The sequence below is a fragment of the Leopardus geoffroyi genome, chromosome C2, assembly GCF_018350155.1.
Source record: "Leopardus geoffroyi isolate Oge1 chromosome C2, O.geoffroyi_Oge1_pat1.0, whole genome shotgun sequence".
NCBI classification, from domain to species: Eukaryota; Metazoa; Chordata; class Mammalia; order Carnivora; family Felidae; genus Leopardus; species Leopardus geoffroyi.
The window spans coordinates 143,810,393-143,833,617 of NC_059333.1; the positions used below are offsets into that span (position 1 = coordinate 143,810,393).

Below are 23,225 nucleotides of genomic sequence, written 5' to 3' on the forward strand. Positions count from 1 at the left end.
TTTCATTAGTAATTTATCCTGCTATACACAGGGTATTTTAAACAAACTTACTTTCTAGTTCTTCTTTTTCAAACTTGGTGTTCACAGTTGAGCTGGTTTTGCCAAGATCCACAATGGCTTCTTCATCAGGACCCTAAAATGAAATTATTCTCATTTACTCATGACATCAATATACACCAAGGACCTTCTACTAATAGGGGCATTATTTGAAATAGTTAAAAAACAGATAACAGATTACCTTCCTCGCAAAGAACCTCGCAAATAATTCAATTCTTATTATAGCTAACTGCATTCTTTTTAAATTATTCTTCTAGGCTTTTCTCCCCCCTCCCAATCCACAGAAGATTATTTCAAAATTTCTTGGTAAGAATTGAGGTGACAATTTTTCACTGGTCCTTCTATGGCAGTTTACTAAGTAACTGGTACGTATATTCACTTCAACAGAAAGACCATCCAGATCAGAAATGAGAGAAAACTGGGGCTGAGGGGTGACCCTTAGATATCACTATGGAATGTTTTCTTTATTGTTCTTTGCTCTTAGGTCCTCTAGTTAAGAATGCAGCTATACTGGGTTGTATTATGGTTCCACATAAAATGATCAAAAATGAGTCTATAGATTAAATATGTAGCACCACTTCCACTTGCAAATTAATCAAGAGCCAATCAAAGTTAGAAGAACTTTTCATTTCTCCGCAAAGAAAAAGCCGTGACAAAATTTAACCTTTAAGGAGATCCTAACTTTGAGTTGTCTAAGTCTACCTTCATATTTGTTCCCTTCCTCAGTTCAACAAAAAGAAACATCTATATTGTAAAATATTGCAGAGACTGTTTTTAAGAGAATAAAATTTTAGCTTTAACTTCCCTTCTGAAACTTCTAACTTAACTTTGAAAGAAACGTTATGACGCTCGAGATTCTGTGCCACAGATAGAGACAGATGAGCAAATTCCCTTCCCTCAAAAAGTCTTCAATTTGAGCTGTAGCCCTCCCTGGACCCTGGCCCGGCATGGGTCAACTGCAGCTGTGCAAGGAAATATTCGGCCTGGCCAACGTTTCCCAACGCTCGGAGGCCTTGCACCTTGTCTAACACGACTACCACAGGGGCACCCAGACTGGGCGGGCAAGGAGCACGCCACCACTTGCAGTTCCTCAGCAAAGTCTATTCTGTTTTAATACTAGACAACAGTGTACAGGGAGGCAACAGTGGACAAGGACTCTGCTATGTCCAACCAAGCCTGGGACCGGGGAGACACGCTGAAGGAAGACTTTCAAGAGTTTGCAAAGATATGCCAAGGATCTGAGGAAGAGCTGGCCGATATTGAACAAGCCCGGCTGAACTTCGAGAGGAACACGGGGCAGCCCACAGAGTCTGTGCTGCATACGCGGCCCACTGAGGAACCCAGGATACGAAACGTCGTTCAGCAAACCAATCACACTGGAGAGGGCCCAGCCTATGATTCTTTTGCCAAAGAATCAAAGCAAAAGATGAACACAAGGAAAAGGATGGTCAGGGAAGAGGCTAAAGACCCAGAAATGACCTGGAAGGGGCTGGGGGCTTGATGAAGACACAGGTGGATACCCTGGATCCAGTTGTTCAAAGCAGGCCAAAGGATGGGCAACAGGAAATGGACACTGTTCTGACTCAGATGGAATTGAAGTATTACAAACCTGCCAAAAGCAGGAGTAAAGAGCTTTCAAGAAAGAAAATGAATCTAATTCATTCTCTTTGAAGGTCCTTATGCTATGATTAGTACTTTTACAGGCAACACAGACCACTGGAGTTATAGAAGAGAATTAAATAATAATAATAATAATAGCAACATTAATTACAACATTATTAATGGTCCACTGAATATTACTTTTCTAGAATACTTTTTTATCCATCCAATTATAGTACTTTTCAAGTTTTGCAAGACACATTTTCAGCCATTCCCATTTTTATGGGTGATCTTATAGTCCAGGATCTCCTCTAACACTCAGAATAACCAGAAAGAACCGTAACGCAGTTAGCTTCTAACCGCTGTCAATGTCCAAGCATAAACTGAAAGACTAGTTTAAGAAAGAATCAAATAGGAGGTTGGTTAAAATGATTTTCTGAAATCTCCTCCTACTTCTGATCTACAGTATCACACTTTTGTGTATACCTTTTTTCAATATATACACTAGATTCATATACAACTGTTCCTTATTATCTAAACTCTGTGTCTAAGTTCTCTTATCTGAAAATTCAGAAACTGAAACAATTTGATTAAGTTTTTAAACAAATCCCCTGCTACCCAAACCCTCAATTATATGCTTCCCAAAACTTCCCCGAAACCCAGAAACAGTACATTAAGGCAATGCAGATCTTGATATCCAAACTTACTTTCTGAAGGTTAGATATCCAAATATATAATCAGATAGATTTGGCTATCAAGAGGTTGTTGTATAGGACTTTGAAGGACTGGTGTTCAATTTAATACAGAAAACTCAGAGAAGCTAAACGACTTACTAAGGTTCCATATCTAAAGGAGTGGGAAGCAGGCTGTGTAGACTCCAAGATATTTTCATATAATGGGCGAACAAAGAAGACCAAAAACAAACACGATTTATAGTTCTTCAAACTGCCTCACAACATTCATACACCCTTAGTAATGAGGAAAGGCTAGAGTAGAAAGTATAGGAATACACACACACACACACACACACACACACACACACACACACAGTACAAGAAAGAGTAGTTAGTAATTACCACCCATTAAGCATGTCACACTCTAAAATTTGTAGCTCTCCTCCAGTGATTTCATGCCCAGGTACAAAACACAAGCAGTCTCCTAAAGGACAATTATCCAAGAGGTAGCATACTGTGTATTCTTAAAGGGATTAACTGCTCCCATTCCAAACTTTCATTAGCAGGAACAATTGCCAAGATAGAAAGCTAGGAAGCAAAACATTTTTCTCTTACCCCTAACCAAAAAAACCTCTTTTCTTTCTACACAGATACACTTACATGTTTAGATGTATTACCAACACGATCAGCTAACACTCAAAAATAGCTTAAGTTGGACACCTAAACATCTATCATACAAAAATCCTCCCAATATGTCCAAAAAGTGGCATGTTGAAAAAAGGGTGCCATCAGCATATCCCCTCCTGACCCACCCAGCTTTGCTCCCGTTCCATATTGTCTGTGAAGCCTTAACTAAGTCACTTAACTTAAAGCCAGGTAAGAAGATCATTTTATTGTGACTGGGCTTTCAACAAGAATGTTTTCATGTGTAACTTGCAGAACAAACTACAGTTCAAACTTTTAAAGTCTAAAAATTTACAATACTAGTTCTGTAAAGACAGGGTTGGGGGGAGGGTTCATCTGCATTTCTCCCTTCTCTTAAAAATTTCTCATAGCTTTTCAACAGCTGTGCAACATGAATCAAAAAGGCAACCTGCTATAAATGCATTTACATTAAGGAAGCCACACAAATTGGTCACCTTGACATATTACGAGTAATACAACAAAGTATTCAGGCTGCATAAGGCTAAATACTGAAAATCGCTAAGAACAAAGCCATCAATGCTTCAAGGGGGTAATACATTTCTGAATTAAATAGACTGCATTTTAAATCCTATCATTTTAGGATAATGCTTCAAATATATAACATAAAGTATGTTAATATACCGTATAAACTACATTTGCGTTAACATACATACAAAAAAATGCACGTACGTAATAAATCTTCGGAAGGCTAACTTTGAAACTGCTAACACTGTCTCACACTAATGATTAGGAAAGCAATTACACACACATGTAGTGTGTAGATTTTTTTTTTACAAACATGTTTAATTTTAGTCATTTAAAAAGAGAATGAATTCAAATTTCTATCTGTTAAAATATCACTTATTTTTACATTAGCATCTAGAAAAAAACTCTTCCTCATTTTTTAACTCCAAGAATATAGTGGAAAACTAAAACCAGTAACAGCAAAGAGCAACCCCTGACATCAAAATGTTCTTAACATCAGATAAGTGACATAGGCCGATGCCTATGAAGTCTTCCTAAAAAGAAATAATGCTAAGGCATTGAGAAAATTCAAATACACGGAAGAATTAAAAAAGCACCCAAAGTATGTCAATGTAAGACTGACTCACTCTAATCTTAAAAAAATTATTTTGCCTTAATGTCGAATTTCTATCCCATTTCTATTTATAAAATAAGGTAACTATTCAGAGTACCAGTGTTCCATAATAAAGAAGACAACAGATTTAAGAATTAGCCATAAAAGATCATAATGAAAATTTAAATTCTCTATGTATGAAAGGACACATGCACAAGGTTATTTATTTATTGCAGCTTATAACGGGAAAAGACTGGACACAACCCAAGAGTCCCTTAATAGAGGTATGGCTACACACCAATGGAATACCAAGCTACTGGGGGGAAGAAAAAAAAAAACGAGGACAGTCTATGTACGGGCATGAAAAAATATCTAAGATCTATTATAAAATGAAATACACCAAAGTAGAGAACAATATATATGGTCTGCCACTTTCTGTGTAAGAAAACCCCCAGAATAGGAACATCTGATTTTGCATAACGAAACACTGGGAAGGACATACAAGAAAAGAAAAACTTATTACCCATGGCAGTAGAGACAGACTTCTGAATTCATTATTGTTTACATTGCTTTGATTTATTTTAACTGTGTGAATGCAGAGACTTAAGTACGCCATGTTCTGAAAGTCATTTACCTATCTATCTTGGTGCACGGTGGGAGGAGATACTACATGAAAATGCCAAGAACAGGGCATAACCCACCAAAAAAACTCCCATTTTTACTGAACTAAATGAGGAAACTATTCTGTTTCTACAAAAAATGGTTCCCTAGATTAGATAAGCCTTATGAGTTACAAACAAATTATTAGTTTCCTAATTAAAAGTGAAGTGAAGGCTTAAAATGTATCCTGAACAGTATTATGGTCATACAGAATTATTCACAGGAAATGCCTACATAAGTATCTAGGAGAAAACGCCAAGATGCTGCAACTAACTTTCATAACAATATAAAACTATTACTTTAAGGGATTGCCACGGGGGGCGAGGGGGGGGCACCTGGGTGGCTCAGTGGGTTAAGCGTCCGACTTCAGCTCATGATCTCATAGTTTGTGAGTTCAAGCCCCAAGTCGGGCTCTGTGCTGACAGCTCGGAACCTGGAGCCTGCTTCCAATTCTATGTTTCCCTCTCTCTCTGCTCCTCCCCCACTTACTCTCTCTCCCTCCCTCAAAAACAAATAAACATTAAAAACAAAGTTTTAAGAGTTTTTTTTAATATATTGTAAATTCAGACATACCTAAAGAACTTGTTAAAATTCACCTGCCGTTGCCCTACATTAGACATGCTGATTCAGGAGGCTGAGATGAAGAACGAGTGTGTCTATGTATAATGACCTCCTTATGTGATTCTGATGCACACCGAAGTTTGAATATCACGTCCTCGGGTTATGATTCAGACTGAAGTCCTACATATTTAAACTGCTCTTCACTAAAGACTGCTTCGTGCCCTTAATCATTTTAGTAGGCCTGCCTGGGACCACTGCCAGCTTCATTTACATGGTTTTGATCCTTCAGAAAATGAAAAGTACATTCCAATTCACAATACTGTAAAATTATTATACACTTCCATTGTAATACACAGAACCCCAAATCTATTAGTAGAGTTCTAAAAGTTGATCTGTATGTTAGAAGATTACCCCCAAAATGTGCAAGGTAATTTACCAAAGTATATATAAATAACAATGCTGTCCCCCAAAATACAAATTTCCTCCAAATAATTCCAATTCCCAACCATATCCCCAACTACCACCAAGAGGTGAACTTAATTAGAAAATTTTAAATTTACGGGCAAAAAGCTTAAGAGTAAGGCAAATAATCTTTCCTAATACAGTTAAAGGGAGATCAATAATCAATGACGACCATTTCATAAAATAAAAAGCCAAAGAATGATATTCATAGTTTCTAAAGAACTCATTTAGTATTTTTTAATTCATTCATTACTCTAAAAAAAAAAAAGCAGAAAAGAAATAAAAGGTATATGGGAAATTATTGCAAATTTAAAATTGCAAATATTTTTATTTTTTTAATGTTTATTAATTTGAGAGAGAGAGAGAGAGAGAGAGAGAGAGACAGAGAGAGAGCGTGCACATGCAAGCAGGGGCAGAGAGAGGGAGACAGAGAATCCCAAGAAGGCTCTGCGCGGTCAGAACAGAGCCCAAAGCAGGCATCAATCTCACGAACCCCGAGATCATGACCTCAGCCAAAATCAAGAGTCAGACACTTAACACACTTAACTGACTGAGCCACCCAGGCGCCTGTAACTAAAAATTTTAAACTCAGGCAATCATGCAATCCCCACAGGAAAAAAAAAAGAAAAGAAAATTTTGAAGTCTTAAGAAAAATGCTTTGTCCCCAGACACAGGAGGAACTGGGCAGATTCAAACACTGTAACAAAAAGCCTTCAGAAATTTATTTCAAATATCACCGTTAAAACTAAAGACAATGAGTTTTAAAAGAAAAATTTCAAAAGAAAAAAGTGAAGAAATGGAAGAATGTAAGAGTAAGAAAACTGAAAGAGGTATGGGACAATAAAAACTGGCAAGTAATGGCCTCCAACAGTAAAGAGGATCGCTGGAGACACTCTTTACTGTCACACGCTTCATTACAAGGCACAAGAGTCATGGGCAAATGGAAAGCCTCATCAGGGTTCTACTTGAAATTATAAATCACGAATATTTGTTACTTTATTTCTATGAGGAGATGCATTCATGCCAAGTTCTAATTCAGTACATACAAACCAAAAAAACATATAGAAATCGCTTATTTTAGGGTTATCAAATATGTATATAGTTATTGACAGAAATAAGCATAGTAACAAAATCCATTTCCAAAACAGGTTTTTAAAGAAACGATGTAGACTTCATTGGTGGTTTAAATGTATAGAAAGGCACAGGCATTCTGCACCAAAGGGAAGAAACCATGCACGCACAAAGATCCAATAGATGTTTTTCAGCAAAAGAAGGCCCAGTAGGTTTCTATCATGATTCCCCATCTTCAGTCAGCATGGGGTTCTCATTACCTGGTATTTTTAGAGTTCCATTGCATTTTTCTAGTGAAAACCCAACAGGAGACAGGCAGGAAATCCCTCAGCAATATGGTCTGTTTGCCTCTTCTTCCCCTGGATAATACCCCTGGATCCCCATAAATCCAACAGATGACGAAAGAAATCTCATTCATTTAAAGACTAGCAATTAAGGAACTCATCCATTCATTCAACAAATATTTAGTGAGTGTATACTGTGTGCCAAGCATTATGCCAGGTACCAGGGATACATCAGAGAATGAAAAGCTAATACAGTCAAATGTCCAGCTCAACAATTACTTTATAGCTGCGTGGCTCCCAGTGATGAGAAATCCAGAGGTAAGTGAATTGTCTTTTCCGTTCCCAATGAATAAATGAGACCTCATAGGTATCAACAGGATTTACTTTTTTGGTTCAATTTTCTGATTTTATATGTACATTTTACACACACACACATGCACGCGCACACACACACGCACAAAGCTTAAGTGACTTAAGATCACACTGAGCTGGTCAAAGAACTAAAATTAAACGCCAGGTCTCTAGTCCCAATTAGATGGGTTCTTCATCCACTAGACAACAGACCAAGGTCACTAAAACATATGTTGAGGACACATAGTACTTTTTCTTTACACCGTTTCTCAAAACTTATAATCACATATTTGTGTAACTACTTCTTTGGCTTTCTTTACATGTTTATGCAACTACTCATTTAACTTCTTTCTACTATCTTCCAGTAGAAAAATAAGTTCCAAGATGCGGGAAATCGTGTCTGTTTTCCTCACCACTATATCCTAACATTGAGCAGGACTCTTAGTTAAGTTCTCTAATAAATACCTGAATGTCGAATATGTTTCAAAGGACAAGACACTCGGCTAAAAATTTATACTGGATTCACTCAAAAACTCCTTACGAACACAATTAAAGCTCAAACATACAAAGGTACTCAATATTTTGAAATTTAGTAAATTGGTTTAAAAACAAGCCCATCATCGACACATGATAAAACCTAAATTCAATTCACAAGCAGGAATTCGCAGCATAATCAAACAAATGAGGTTTTATTTGAAACAGATTTTATACCTACATAACACATTTCACTAATTCTTCGCATAAGTCATTTTCCTACCTGCAAAAGCAAAACCTGTGATGTGTATTTTCTTGGCCAAATGATCAAAAGTCAAACTTTAACATGTCAAAGGCATAATATTGAGGAAAAAAGAAAGGCAAAGATTAACAATATATTCACAAATCTAGTCACATCCTTTTTTGACACTTGAGATTTACAAAATCTGTTATTAAAACAGCATCAGAAGATACCTACCACAAATTAATCTCTTTCCCAACATCCTGGCCAAAAAGAATTTTTAAAAGCCTTATTCAAGTCATATTAACTGATCAAAAACCAAATTTTATAGAATAATAAAGATGCTACAATCATTGCTAACTTTTCACAAGGAGTTACTCTTTTCAGCAGATGACTTCCACAGCCAAGGACACAGAGGATGATACTATTCTAAGCCAGTGCTAATAAGCCTGACATTTCTTCAAGCTTCACTATTAAACTGAAAAAGCCAAATCTGTTTGTAAATAAAACACAAGATCACAACTAGATACATACAGGTAACTTCTTCTCCAGGCGAAATCTTTCCATGGTAACGTATAAATGCCTTGTCTTTGACAACGTAATGCTGTTAAGTCCCTTGAAGATTCCAGGGACAGTGAGTACATATCTGATTTAGGTCACTGGGCTTTGCACAGATGAACTCTTCTAAGTTGCTCTCATGGTACAGCCAATCACAGTCTTCTACGTTACCTAATCTTCCAAGCTAATAACTTATACAGGGTCACAGAAGAGACTCCGAGTATAATACACACATTTAGTTGTAACTGAAAACACCAAAAGAGAAACAAAGCAATCAGTTTTCAACGGAAACCTTTCTGCAAGGTTAGTTCAAAAGACAACATACTCTAAAGCTATAAGGGGATGACTGGAGGGAGGGAAGGAAAAACTGCCAATAACATTGCTGGTTAAATCTAGCCCTTTCACTTAATTTCAGTTAAGACCCAAAGATGTTTTCATCGAAAAAAAAGTCTTGTCTTATCATTACCACATTTATGCCAACTTGGTGTAACTATATTAATAGCAAGACGAGGAAATCATATTATGGTTTATAATTATTCTAACCAAAATGAAGTATTCATATGGATAACAGCTAAATGAGAAAAAAGGAAATGAGAAGCACCGCTCCAACTTTCAGACTCAAGCTCTTACACTCTAAAAATGACAGAAGACCTCAAAGGGCCTTTGTTTACACAAGTTTAACACCTGTATTTATCATAGTGGAAGTAAAACTGAGAAAGCTTTAAAATATTTAAATTCAACTTAAAACAATAAAATCATTGCATGTTAACGTAAATAACATTATTGAAACATAATCATTTCCAAAAATAAAATATTTAGTGAGAAAAAAGGCTTTTACATTTTTGGTCATCTCTAATATCTGACTTATTAGAAGACAACTAGATTTTCACATCCACTTCTCTAATCGAGGATACGATTTATTTGGTTGAATTATATAAAAAATCCCAGGTTGGGGAGCCTGGGTGGCTCAGTCGCTTAAGCGTCCAACTCTTCATTTCTGCTCAAGCACGATCTCGCAGTTCATGAGATCGATCCTCGTGTCACGCTCTGCATGGACAGCACAGGGTCAGCCTGGGATTCTCTCTCCCCTCTCTGCCCCTCCCCTACTCGCTCGTGTGTGTGTGTGTGTGTGTGTGTGTGTGTGTGTGTGTGCGTGCGCGCGCGTATGTGTGTGCATGCACGCGTGCGCGCTCTCTCAAAATACACAACTAAAAAAAAAAAAAAAAAAATTCCAGGTTCACATAATACTGTTGGAAAAGGGAAGAGTGTTTTAATATTCTTTTCAAGTAAGGTGGATATTCCTCTTTGATACCTATCACCAAACTTAAGAACTAGTCTTTTTTTCCTTATTTATTTGTTTGTTTTTTTTATTTGTAAGTAAGCTTTATACCCAAGGTAGAGATCAGGACCCTGAAATTGAGTCACATGGCTCTACTGAGCCAGACAGGCATCCCAAAAGTAGTCATTTCTTAAATGTCAGTTTGCAAGGTGGAATCTAAAACAATTTCAAATGATGGGGCACCTGGGTGGCTCAATCAGTCAAGCGACCAACTTCGGCTCAGGTCATGATCTCACAGTTTTTGAGTTCGAGCCCCGCAGCGGGCTCTGTGCTGACAGCTCAGAGCCTGGAGCCTGTTTCAGATTCTGTGTCTTCCTCTCTCTCTGCACCTCCCCCTCTCACACTCTGTCTCTCTCAAAAATAAAGAAATAAATTAAAACAAATAAAACAAATGAATGTTGTTACACATTGTATACTGAAATCCACTGGTCTATCATGCACTTTGAATGGCTCACCCATTTGCAAAATATGTTTTCACTGGGTACTAGAAACTTTCCAAACTTCACATTTCATTATGCAATTTTTAAAAAATTACACTTGTTAATATCAGTAATCTTATCAGAGACATTCAACTACTAAGAAACTGACAAGGTCAGGCTGGCAGACACGTTTTCCAAATTTCCTTTTTTATCATGAAAGCTAGATTTATTATCACTGGTAACAAATATTACCAGCTGTTTTTCCTGAAGTGGCAGGTTCACTCATTTCATAGCTTTTTAAAGAAATATCTGCCAAATGTGAAGTCTGAATAAACCACAGTTTAGTCTGCAGTTTTTCTTTCAAGTAAAAAGGCAGCTAGTTTGAACTCACATTTCAAGCAATCACACCAGTGTTTTTTACTCCAGACAATTACTGGTACTTCAGTATGTAGCAGAAAGTGTTTTCATGCATACTTCCTATTTTCTCATTCAGAATATTAAAGCAGTGTGCACTCAAAGGTTCAGATTTACTAAAATAGTTTTTACTGCTTCATCAGGACATCCTTAAGTGAAAAATTCATTTCCCTTTTTAAACAGAGAATGCCTCCCAGTGCGGTTTGGTACCTCTGCCTTGTGTTGGGCTAAGAGACCCATCATTTCACTCATCATTGTGTCTGCACCATCAATACAAATTCCAAAACAGTGGAAAAAGCAAATAATGTCTTAGCACTACTATAAAAATAGTTTTGACCTTACAGATCCCCTGATCTCAGGGACTGGCAGGGGTCCATGGACAGCACTGCTAAAGTACTGGAAAAGGCTTTATGTTTAAAATATAGAATTAAAGACTTGTGGGTGAGGGGGCACCTGGCTGGCTCGGTCTGTGCAGCATGTGACTCTTGGTCTTGGGGTCATGAGTTGAAGCCCCACACGGAGCACAGAGTTGACTTAAAAATAGATAAGTAAATAATGAATAAGTAAATAAAGTGTTGTGAGTGGATTATATTCTTTTTAGTTTCTCTATGATGTTGTTTGTGTAACATTTTATTTATTTTTTTAAGAATTGTAAAAAGTTTTTTTTTAATATTTTTTTTATTTTTGAGAGAGAGAAAGAGAACAGAAGCCAGGGAGGGACAGAGAGAGGGGAACAGAAGATCTGAAGCAGGCTCTGTACTGACAGCAACAGCCCTAGGACTCGAACTCACGAACTGTGAGATCATGACCTGAGCTGAAGTCGGACACTTAACCAGTTGAGTCACCCAGGCGCCCCCAACAAACATTTTAAAGAACGAAGACTAAACAGTATCATTCTGTTATTCTGGGTTTCTAGAAAATAATAAAAATACTTATTGAGCACCTATTATGTGCCAAAACTATGCTAAACACAATTGCATATATCCTATTTTTCTATAGCACATTTAACCTTCAGATACTTCATTAAATCCTCCCAACTCTAACTAAAGCTCAGAGATGTTAAATTACTTCTGCAAAGTCACAGATCTGGTAAGCAGTAGGTTTAGGATTCAAAACTAGTCTTTCTCGGCCCATGCTTTTCCTCTACTCCAACTATGCATAAAGAAATGTAAGGAAGGGGCGCCTGGGTGGCTCAGTTGGTTAAGTGTCCGACTTCAGCTCAGGTCAAGATCTCACACTCTGTGAGTTCGGGCCCCGCGTCAGGCTCTGTGCTGACAGCTCAGAGCCTGGAGCCTGTTTCAGATTCTGTGTCTCCCTCTCTCTCTGCCCCTTCCCCACTCATGCTCTCTCTCTGTCACAAAAATAAATAAAAACATTAAAAAAAAAAAAAAAAAGAAATGTAAGGAAAAAAAATTTCCAACCAGAAATGATTAAAACAAAATTCTAACTGAACATGAATGAAAAAATGTCTACCAAATTCATATAAAATATAATCTCAATTAAATTAAACACATTCTTTTTGGATAGACACATTTGCTCCCCGATACCATCAAAGTCTTTACTTTAACAAAGCAAATAAATGGCATTTTCTATAGAAATATCTATTTCCCAAAATGTAATCTTAAATTCACTGAAGACCTATACCAGATTAAGAATTAGAAGCCCCAATGGCATCAAGTTACACTAAAGCATATAATTTATCATATTTTATTTATTTATTTTTTTTAATGTTTATTTATTTTTGAGACAGAGAGAGACAGAGCATGAACGGGGGAGGGGCAGCGAGAGAGGGAGACACAGAATCTGAAACAGGCCCCGGGCTCTGAGCTGTCAGCACAGAGCCCGATGAGGGGCTCGAACTCACAGACTGTGAGATCATGACCCGAGCTGAAGTCGGACGCTCAACCGACTGAGCCACCCAGGCGCCCCTATCATATTTTAAAAATATTCAATCTTTCTGTGATTTATACCTGGCAAATAAACATAAATTTTAAAAAAGCAAATAGAAATCAGAAAAACTGATTTCAAAAATTCTCAATACATCACACCCAGAATAAAAAGCATCTGCAAACAATCAGGTTCAATACCAATTCCTACAATAGCCTCTTGAAATTTACCTCCTATAGAAAATCTTGGCCCTCCCCACTAGTATTTAAGAGCTTAAAACCCTGGTCAGGCATAGGTCTCCCCCAACTGGATTATAAAACCCTGAGCACAGGGATTTAGGTAGAAGAAGGGGGAGGAGGATGGGCAGGGGAAGAGAAAAGGAAGGTTAAGAGCTCGCAGGGAGACAAGAAGGAACCACATACATAGATTTTTAATTTCCAAAATTGCAAAACAAAATTAACTCTTCATCAAAATACAAAAGATTCATTTCTCCAACATGCTCCCTGTTGTGATGGTATCCTGGGCACTACTAAAGCCAATATTCAAATTAAATGTTAAAATCAAGTTTACAGATTAAATAGAAAGGTAAAGTTTTATTCCACTATTCTCGATAAAAAGCTATTAACTCAATATATAAGCTCAGGAATTTTAACCTGGCTATTTCTTTAAAGATTTTTCAGTGTTATGTAATAGCAATCCTTATTTTTTAAGGTGATCTACTGAGATATGGTCAACATGTAGAAATCTGTACATATGAAATACATACAACTTGATGAGTTTGGGAATAAACACACACCCATAAAACACCACCACCACCAAGGCCAAAGACTTGCCTGTCACCTCCCCAATTTATTACTACTACCACTACTACTATTATTATTATTATTATTATTATTATTATGTGTTTATGTGTGGTAAGAACACTTGTCTTAGTCTGTTAAAAAAATATAAGTATATAATACAGTATTGTTAGCTGTATGCTGTTACTGTGTAGTGTATAACACATATCCAGAACTTAATCATCTTGTGTAACTGAAACTTTGTACCCTTTGACCATCACCCCCCTCATTTCGTCCTGGCAATCATCCATTCTACTCTCCACTTCTATAAGTCTGCAATAAGTGAGATCCCACTGTATTTGTTATTCTGTATCAGGCTTCTTTCATTTAGCCGTACACTTATGTAAATCAAAACAGTCTCCTTTATTCCCTTGTTCTCTCTGCTCCATTTTCAACCTTGTCTCCATTTCTGTAATGCAAACAGAAGTATATATATGCCTACAAAAAAAGGTAGCCACGTTACAACTGTTATGTACATAACAATTTAAAAATACATCCTAAAGATTTTTGGGTATGAGTACACAGCAACTACATTTTGAAGTAAATTATTAAATTAACCTGTATGTGGTGGAAGAAATCAAGTCTTAACACAAGTCTCCCCAAAGAAGTATTCCTCGCATACCACATCCACTCACCAGACAGAGGTACTTTCTGTTTCCATCTTGTAACTGTTCTCTCATAACGAGAGTCGCCATCATAACTTTAAATAATATCTCGTTTTAGGCAGTATCTGCTAATTTTACAAAAAGAAAAACAAGGATTTTTCACACACCACTCCCCTGACATACACACATACACACACATGCACACACACACCTTTTTCACGTACAATCTCTTCAATATCTCTGTTTTGAATTAGATTTTTATTTTTATATCAAGACTGATTAACATTTACATTCTGTGCAATATTTATAATAAGCCTTCTAAGCTGTGTCCTCTGGTGAATTCTAAAATTTTGAAATCCATGTTAAAAAACATTTAGAGTATAAGGATCACTTAAACATTACTATCTAGTTCCAGAATCAAGATTTATGATCGGACCATTAGAAAATGTCACTAAGGGGCGCCTGGGTGGCTCAGTCGGTTGAGCGTCCGACTTCGGCTCAGGTCACGATCTCACGGTTTGTGAGTTCAAGCCCCGCGTCAGGCTCTGGGCTGATGGCTCAGAGCCTGGAGCCTGCTTCCGATTCTGTGTCCCCCTCTCTCTCTGCCCCTCCCCCATTCATGCTCTGTCTCTCTCTGTCTCAAAAATAAACATTAAAAAAAAAAAAAATTAAAAAAAAAAAAAAAAAGAAAATGTCACTAAACCTCTGACACTCAAGAAACTCGCAAGTATTAAAGTAGATCTCTTTCAATGTGACTTCAATATAATGAGAATAAAAAGAATCTGCCTAAAAATGATAAAATTATTAACTAGATACCAAAAGCAATCTTTAAAATGCAAAATACTGAAGACTTCAGTCTTTATACAAGTCATAAGATTCCACTATCTCTAAGATAATCGATTCCCAATAAAATCATGAAAAAAAGTTGGGGGAGGGGGAGCACTTTGCCTAACATTCCAGTATACTATAAAACTATGATAATGAAGACTATGGTATCAGCACAGAAATAATAAATATATTAAATATTTTGTAAGACAAAAGAGAGTCACGAAACAGAAAGGAATGCATTTATTAAATGCAAAGACTTCTTCGGTTTTCCATTTTGTTGAAATACAGCTGTCTACAGCAAACCAGAGGTAAAAATTAATTCTAGGTGGATTAAAGATAATAAGAAGGGTAGGGGTGCCTGGGTGGCTCAGTCGGTTGAGTGTCCGACTTCAGCTCAGGTCATGATCTCACAGCTCGTGAATTCGAGCCCTGCATCAGGCTCTGTGCTGACAGCTCAGAGCCTGGAGCCTGCTTTGGACTCTGTGTCTCCCTCTCTCTCTCTGCCCCTAACCCACTCACATTCTGTCTCTGTCTCTCTCAAAAATAAATAAACATGAAAAAAAAAATTTTTAAGATAATTAGAAGGGTAATATCTAAAATTTAAAACAGTATTTTATACTATTGGAGTTAGGATATATTCTTAGGCAAGATGAGAAATCTAGAAGCCATAAAGAAAAAGACTGACACAGATTTATTTCACTCTATTAAAAAAAAAAAAATCAGGAGTGTCTGGGTGGCTCAGTCAGTTAAGTGTTCGACTTCAGCTCAGGTCATGATCTCGTGGTCCATGAGTTCAAGCCCTGCGTCGGGCTCTGTGCTGACAGCTCAGAGCCTGGAGCCTGCTTCGGATTCTGTATCTCCCTCTCTCTCTCTGCCCCTCCCCTGCTCAAGCTCTGTCTCTCTCTCTCTCTCTCTCTCAAAACTAAACAAACATTAAAAAAAAAAAAAAATCAAACATTTCTCTAAAGCAAAGAACATCACAAAGAGACAAGGTAGAACACAAGGAAATATATGTAGACATGACAGACATGGCATTAAATATCTCTAATACCAGAAACTTCTTGATGTAAAAAAGAAGTAAAAGGAATACGAAAATGGACAAAGAATATGAACCAAGTAATTCCCTTAAGAGAAAATACAAATGACCAATAACCATATAAGATGGACACTCTCGCTAGAGGTTAAGCAAAATTTAGTCATCAGATTAGCAAAAAAAAAAAAAAAAATTATAATTAGCATCTAAAGCTGATGAAGGTAAAGAGACACAGACATTCTCATAATTCTCAGTGGGAATATAAATTTCTCAACTTATATTTTTGGAGAGTAAGCTAGAGAGAATCCATTTTATTTTAATCTTTAAGAATATTCTTTGTGCAGCAATATAACTTCTGAGTATCTACCCCACAGAAATAAAAGCACCAAAATATTTAGATAAGGTCAAGCATGCTTACTGTTCAAACTAGCAAAAACAAAACACAACCTGAAAGTAAACAAACAGAAATAGTTAATTACCGTTACACGGTAGTAGAATATAAAGAATGAGACAGAACTAGGAGGTTGTACTCAATAACTATCAATTAATATGTTAAGAAAAAAGCAAACTGCAGAATTATTATGTTTAATACGATCACAAAGGGTAAAACATATCTGTGAGTAACTGTTTCTATGAACACAGACAAAGTATAGGGGATAATACATTGGTCTGTTTCAACAAAGATCATGGTTCTCTAAAGATGTTAAGTATACGGTATATAGTATAAGTATATAGTATAAAATTTAATAGCAAAGATAAACATTAAGAAGTCACTAAAAATGAAAAATTATCGGTTTAGTCAATTCTTCAAAACTATGACCAATTCATGTTTTAATAAATACAACTTTGATACGAAGGCAAGTAACATTATGAAAGCATATTTCACAAGGTCAGAAGACGGTTCAAGACTTTCCTCAACACATTCCCATTTTTTTTTTAATTTTTTTTAACGTTTATTTATTTTTGAGACAGAGAGAGACAGAGCATGAACGGGGGAGGGTCAGAGAGAGAGAGGGAGACACAGAATCTGAAACAGGCTCCAGGCTCTGAGCTGTCAGCACAGAGCCCAACGCGGGGCTCGAACTCACGAACCGCAACATCATGACCTGAGCCGAAGTCAGACGCTTAACTGACTGAGCCACCCAGGCGCCCCGCCATTTTTTTTTTTTTTTTTAATGAATTTGTAGTTAAGAGTCTGTTTCTTGGTTTGCCTCTCTTTTTTATTCCTTTGCTCATTTGTGATGGGTTACTAGGTGAGAGGTGGGTGGGAGGTGGGTGGGAGAATGGGTAAAATAGGGGATGGGGATTAAGGAGAGCACTTGTGGTGAGCACAGGGTCTTGTATGGAAGTGCTGAATCACTGTATCGTACACCTGAAACTAATACTGCACTGTATGTTAACTATACTAGAATTTAAATAGAAACTTAAAAAAAAAAGAATAAATTTGTAGGCACAGTGGGAAGAAACTAGCATTTTCTCAACATCCTGGTCAGAAAATTACATAATCACATAAACTGATTTTTTTATCATCTTAAATTCAGGAAAAAATAATACAAAAACAGAATTCTAATTGTGAATTTTAATCAGCCAAAGGGGAAAAAAATCTAGAAACGTTAAGTGTGGTATAGAATTGTACAGGAATCAAAATGATTTTAAAAACATGAAATCTGCATTTAAGTTCCCTTTACAAATGTGAAGTCACTTTTCCAGTACAGCAGTCCCCTGACCAGCGGGGGATTCGTTCCAACACCCCCAGGGGATGCCTGAAACCACGGATGGTACCAAACCCTGTATATGTTCTTCCTGTGCATATAGCTATGTATAACTTACATACACAGGACATTAACAACAATGATAAAATAGAACAATCAGAACTACATACTATAATAAGTTATGTGAATGCAGTCTGTCCCCCTCAAAGTATCTCACGGTACTCACCCTTCTTCTTGGGATGATGTGAGATAATAAAATGCCTCTATGAGGAGATGAAGTGAGGTGCATGACAGAGGCACTATGATGTGTGTTAGGCTGCACTGGCCTTGTGACAACAGTCAGAAGGAGGATCATCTGCTTCTAGACCTCTCCCTCATGGCAAGTGAAACTACTGACGGGGCAAGGACGACCACAGAGGAACACAATACAGGCGTGATGGCTAACGATGTAAAGGATGCTGCTGACATAAAGCAAAGGACCCAGTGAAGTTTCTTTATCTGCCCAGGAAAAAGGGGGGGGGGGGGGGAGCCGCATTTTTTCTTAATTAAGAGAAAAACATGTTTTAAATTCTTTAACTTAAACTGCTACATTCTCATATTTTCCTAAACTCTTAAAAAAAAAGAGACGTGGGAAGAACAATCTCCCTTAACAGCAATGGACAGGAATTTAGTTGTATTTCTTACTACACATAGACCTACACTGGGGTCATTACTAGCTTGTATGGTATCAGAGGACAAAAGTAACAGATATTATTTATTAAAACTTTCTATATGCCTTACATGCATTCTTTCATTTACTACCCTAAACATTTCTAGGAGGAGGTATTACTATCCCAAATATATAAAAGAAGAAACTTAGGCTCTAAAAACTTAAGTCATTTTCCCAAGGTCCCACCGGGTACACTGGAAGAAGCTAAAATGTTAAATCACATCCATTTGCCTCCAGGGAGAATGCACTTTTCAGAGAGCCACTTACAAGCCTTATTTTCAATCCTCACAAGAACTCTGCAAGGTAACACAGCTGATCTTTTTCCGATCCAGGGCCATCTGACTTCAAAGCCTGTGCTCTTTCCACCAGGCCACACACCTTCCCCGAAGTTGAACTACATATAGTTTTATTTGTTCTACATATAACTTTAGTTGCTTCTATGCCTCATTTAGGGAATTGTAAGTAAAATGTACTGAATCACAAAAACACTCACCTAATTACTTTGAAATACTACTTTAAATCTATCAGAAATTTGGTAACAGCCATAAAATAACTCCGATCAAAAGCAAAAACTTTAACACAATAAATTAGCATCAGTATTATAATAAAGTTATGGGGATGTTATTTTACTTTGGTTTCCCATAGATAAATGTGAACCGAAGAGCCAAGAAAAGAAAAAGCCCTCCAAAACAAATGAAAACATACCTCATTTTAAAACATGTTTCAGAGGGAAGCATAGCGAGTCCACACCCTTCACCATTGCTAAATATCACTGCTGAGTTCACATGGCTTAATTTGGGCAACCAATTCAGTTTTCACCAAGGATCCGGCTTTATCAACGTATAAGATCACCATCTGGTGGCGATCGTCAGACATGCAGGATGTCCAATGATAATGGAGAGTTCACGTTTCAGGCAGGAAATTCAGGGTTTGAAAAAACTTCTGTGGGAGCTGCTTTAAGAAGCCTGAACGTTATTAACGTCATTCAGATCAGACTGTACAGAGCTACTGAATAAATTGTTCCATTTATATATTAGAATATTTAGGAATTGACAGCTATATTTTTTATATGGGCATTTTACAATGCACACTGAATAATCAATGTGTTATAGTGAAGCAGACTTACAGTTTGTTTGTTTTTTAAATTTCTTTAGTTTTAGAGAGAGCACACATGAGTGGAGGAGAGACAGAGAGAGGTGGGGGAGAGAGAAAATCCCAACCAGGCTTCACACTGTCAGTATACAGCCCGACGCAGGGCGTGATCTCATGAACTGTGAGATCATGGCCTGAGCCAAAATCAAGAGTTGCATGCTTAACTGACTGAGCCACTCAGGCAACCCTACGGTCATTTTTTTTTTTTTTTTAATGTTTACTTATTTTTGAGAGAAAGAGACACAGAGTGCGAGCTGGGAAGGGGCAGAAAGAGAGGGAGACACAGAATCCGAAGCAGGCTCCAGGCTCTGAGCTGTCAGCACGGAGTCCAATGTGGGGCTCAAACTCACGAACTGTGAGATCATGACCTAAGCCGAAGTCAGATGTTTAACCAACTGAGCCACCCAGCACCTCCCCCCACGCACACATTTTTTTTAAAAGTATTTCAAATACCTATAGCCTTTCAGGAATTTTGTTTTTAAAAATATTTTGAGCTTTATCTACAATTTCATGAGAATTAAAGAACTGAAGAATCTAGTTCACAAATATATTTCACTATAAAGTAAAAATTGTTTTATCAAAAAACTTTCTGGGGTACCTGGCTGGCTCAGTCGGTGGAGCATGTGACTCTTGATCTCAGGGTCATGAGTTCAAGCCCCATGAGTTCAAGCCCTCAAGCCCCTTGGGTGCTGAGATTACTCAAATAAATAAATCTTAAAAAAAAAAAAAAAAAAAACTTTCAAGAAAAAAATATGTCATTATAAAAAGTAGCAACTGTTCTTGGGAAAGCATCTTTTTCTCAGTTAATACTTCACATGTAAATGCTAGGGATGAAGGAGATGTAGTTCAATTCATATTTGCACTAAGAAAATACTCATTTATAGTACTCCTAAATGTCAATTACAAAGAATTTTTCATTCTTGTAGGTCTCATCTTGGACTACCATTAGGAAAACATACCTATGAAATTAAAAAGTAGTATGATTGGTAAGAATTAAAATGTAACTAAAACTAGTTTAAATATAGTACAATTACCAAAGTCAAAATGCAGATTAATGTAGTAAACTCAGATATATTTACACACAGGCTTTTGGTAGAAATGATCTCCTCTCTCACTTCCCCTAAGGCATTCAAAAACCAGTGCTTAACTCCAAAATCGTGTCTCTTTTGAACCTTGTAACCTTTTTTTGGCTCTATGATCCTTGACTCCCGACAACAGAGCTTCTCAACTTGGGCACCACTGACATTTGGGGCTGGATGCTTCTTTGTTGTAGGGGGAGGTCCCGTGCACTGCAGGCTGTTCAGTTGCATATCTGCCTTCTTCTCCCTACTAGGTGCCAGTAGCACACAAACCCCCTCTCCCCAGTTGCGATAAGCAAAAATGTCTCTGGGAACGCCAGAGGTCCTAAGGGACGAAACACACCCCAACACGCAGACCCACTGAGGAACCGCTGCTCTAGAAACACCTGAGAGCTACTACTTATCTCTAGTATTTTAAGATCAGTAAAACAAACAAAATCTACCAGCTTCTTCCTCAGAAGTCAGCATGGATGCCCACCGAGACGAACATAAAGTGAAGCCTTCATCCTTATATAAAAGTTGCATTTAGCAATGAACTCTACAGACAGAAATGCATCTTGAGCTTGAAGGGTTTTACTGAAAGGTACTTGTTCTCAGTGTACAGGAATCCCAAGGATGTCATATGGATAATTTTACTGTATACACTATCCCTACTGTAGTTTTAATAATAACTCTTAGAGAAATAAAGGCAGGATGGAAATCTTTTTACATATGTGTACCTTTAAGACATTGTAAAACAAGTCCTCAGGCCTTACTTATTCACCTATAAACCTTCCCCTTTCAAAGTGGTTTTTGAAATACAGAGCATCTCTATGTTAACTCCTCCAATCGACAGAATGAATCCACTAGGAAAATCATCACAACTTGTCCCTGTATGCATTTCACCACAAGGGAGTTATCTGGTTAATCTGGTAAATTAAAAGTCATAGACTCAACCTTGCTTAGAAGGATCCAGACTAGAGACTGTCAGTTTGACAACAAAAAATTGGGGAAATTGAAGCAGATGAGGACAAAAGACGCAAGTGACTTCAAGGGGCACTTCATAAAGAAGCCACGTGTCAGAGATGAGGAAGAGGAAGATTAGAGAGGTTGTGCTCTGAAGCCATCTTCCCTTTCTGAAGCTTGTGTTCAGCTTTTCCTGGATCCCAGCAAAAACTCTACGTACTTGCAATAAAGATCTCTTTAACTGTAGCAAGTTTAAATAGATTTCTGATCCCAGGCAACCAAAAGAATCCTGCCTGGAATATTCAAAACCATTCTATTTGTTTTCACTTACCAAGGTAAAAGCTGTCCATTATAAAACAGTAGTAGTTTAAAAATCTAAGATTAAAAGTTGCCAAATTTAATTGTTGTGCAGATAAACTAGCAAATTCTAACCATTACAACAAATGGTTGTTGCTATTTCCTCTGATACTAGTTCTTTTATGGATTCAAGATAATTATTTATCTTCCAAATGGCCCAAATTTGAATGAAATTAATTCATCAGGCAATTATTCTCCAGTTGAAAAGCACATCATCTAACTTTAAGTATTTTCAGCAACTAACTCAATTGAATTCAAACAAATGGTCATTTTATTTCACGGTCTTCCAATATTTTCCATATTTGTTCTCTAACAGAAGACACATTTTTTAACATTTATTTATCTTTGAGAGAGAGAGACAGAGAGAGGGTGCAGGTGAGGGGCAGAGAGAGAGGGAGACAGAGAATCCAAAGCAGGCTCCAGGCTCTGAGCTGTCAGCACAGAGTCCGACGCAGGGCTCGAACTCATGACCTGAGCCAAAGTCGGATGCTTAACTGACTGAGCCACCCAGGCACCCCAGAAAACACATTTTTATCTGAAAAAAATAAATAAATAAAGGTTTCTTCCAATAGTAACTCACTTTATGCTTACAAAAGGCAAGGAAGTAAAGAAAAATGACTTGGGTCATCAAGGAGCATGACAGATCAAAGACTGGGTTTGGGTTTATCTCTTCTCCCTCCCAAAATTCACTAACTTGATAGTAATTTTTAATTTTTTTAATGTTTATTTATTTTTTGAGACAGAGAGAGTGCAATCCAGGGAGGGGCAGAGGGAGAGGGAGAGAGAAATCCCAAGCAGGCTCCGTGCTGTCAGTGCAAAGCCCCACACGGGACTCAAACTGATGAACTGTAAGATCACAGCCTGAGCCAAAACCAAACGCTGGAAGCTTAACCGAGTCACCCAGGTGCCCCGATACTAATTTTTTAAAAGATAAACTGACAAGTACAAAGAGAAAGAAGAAACTACAACAAACAAGAAACATAGTATCTTTGGAAGACAAAAAGTACATGTTGCAGTGGTCAGAGCATCTGGAAAATAACAGCAACATTAGAATATGTGGCTAAGGAAGAAATAAAGTAGGACTCAGAAAGCAAAATCATGTTTAAATAATGAAACACTGCATAAAATTTCATTAATTAAAATGACTTACATA

The 23,225-nt window shown here is 37.2% G+C and overlaps 1 protein-coding gene across 17 annotated transcripts in view; it reads right to left on the reverse strand.

Annotated features, from left to right (window-relative positions):
- SLC4A7 (solute carrier family 4 member 7) overlaps window positions 1-23,225 on the reverse strand; it is a 110,621-nt gene that overhangs the window by 68,724 nt on the left and 18,672 nt on the right. For 10 of the 17 annotated variants that reach the window (XM_045436382.1, XM_045436380.1, XM_045436391.1 and 7 more), the window contains exon 2: window positions 52-133. In XM_045436382.1, the coding sequence (XP_045292338.1) occupies window positions 52-133 (82 nt within the window). Of the gene's footprint in view, window positions 1-51; window positions 134-8,730; window positions 8,896-23,225 lie in introns of those variants that run through there. The other 7 variants (XM_045436387.1, XM_045436385.1, XM_045436383.1 and 4 more) reach the window with 6 other exon arrangements.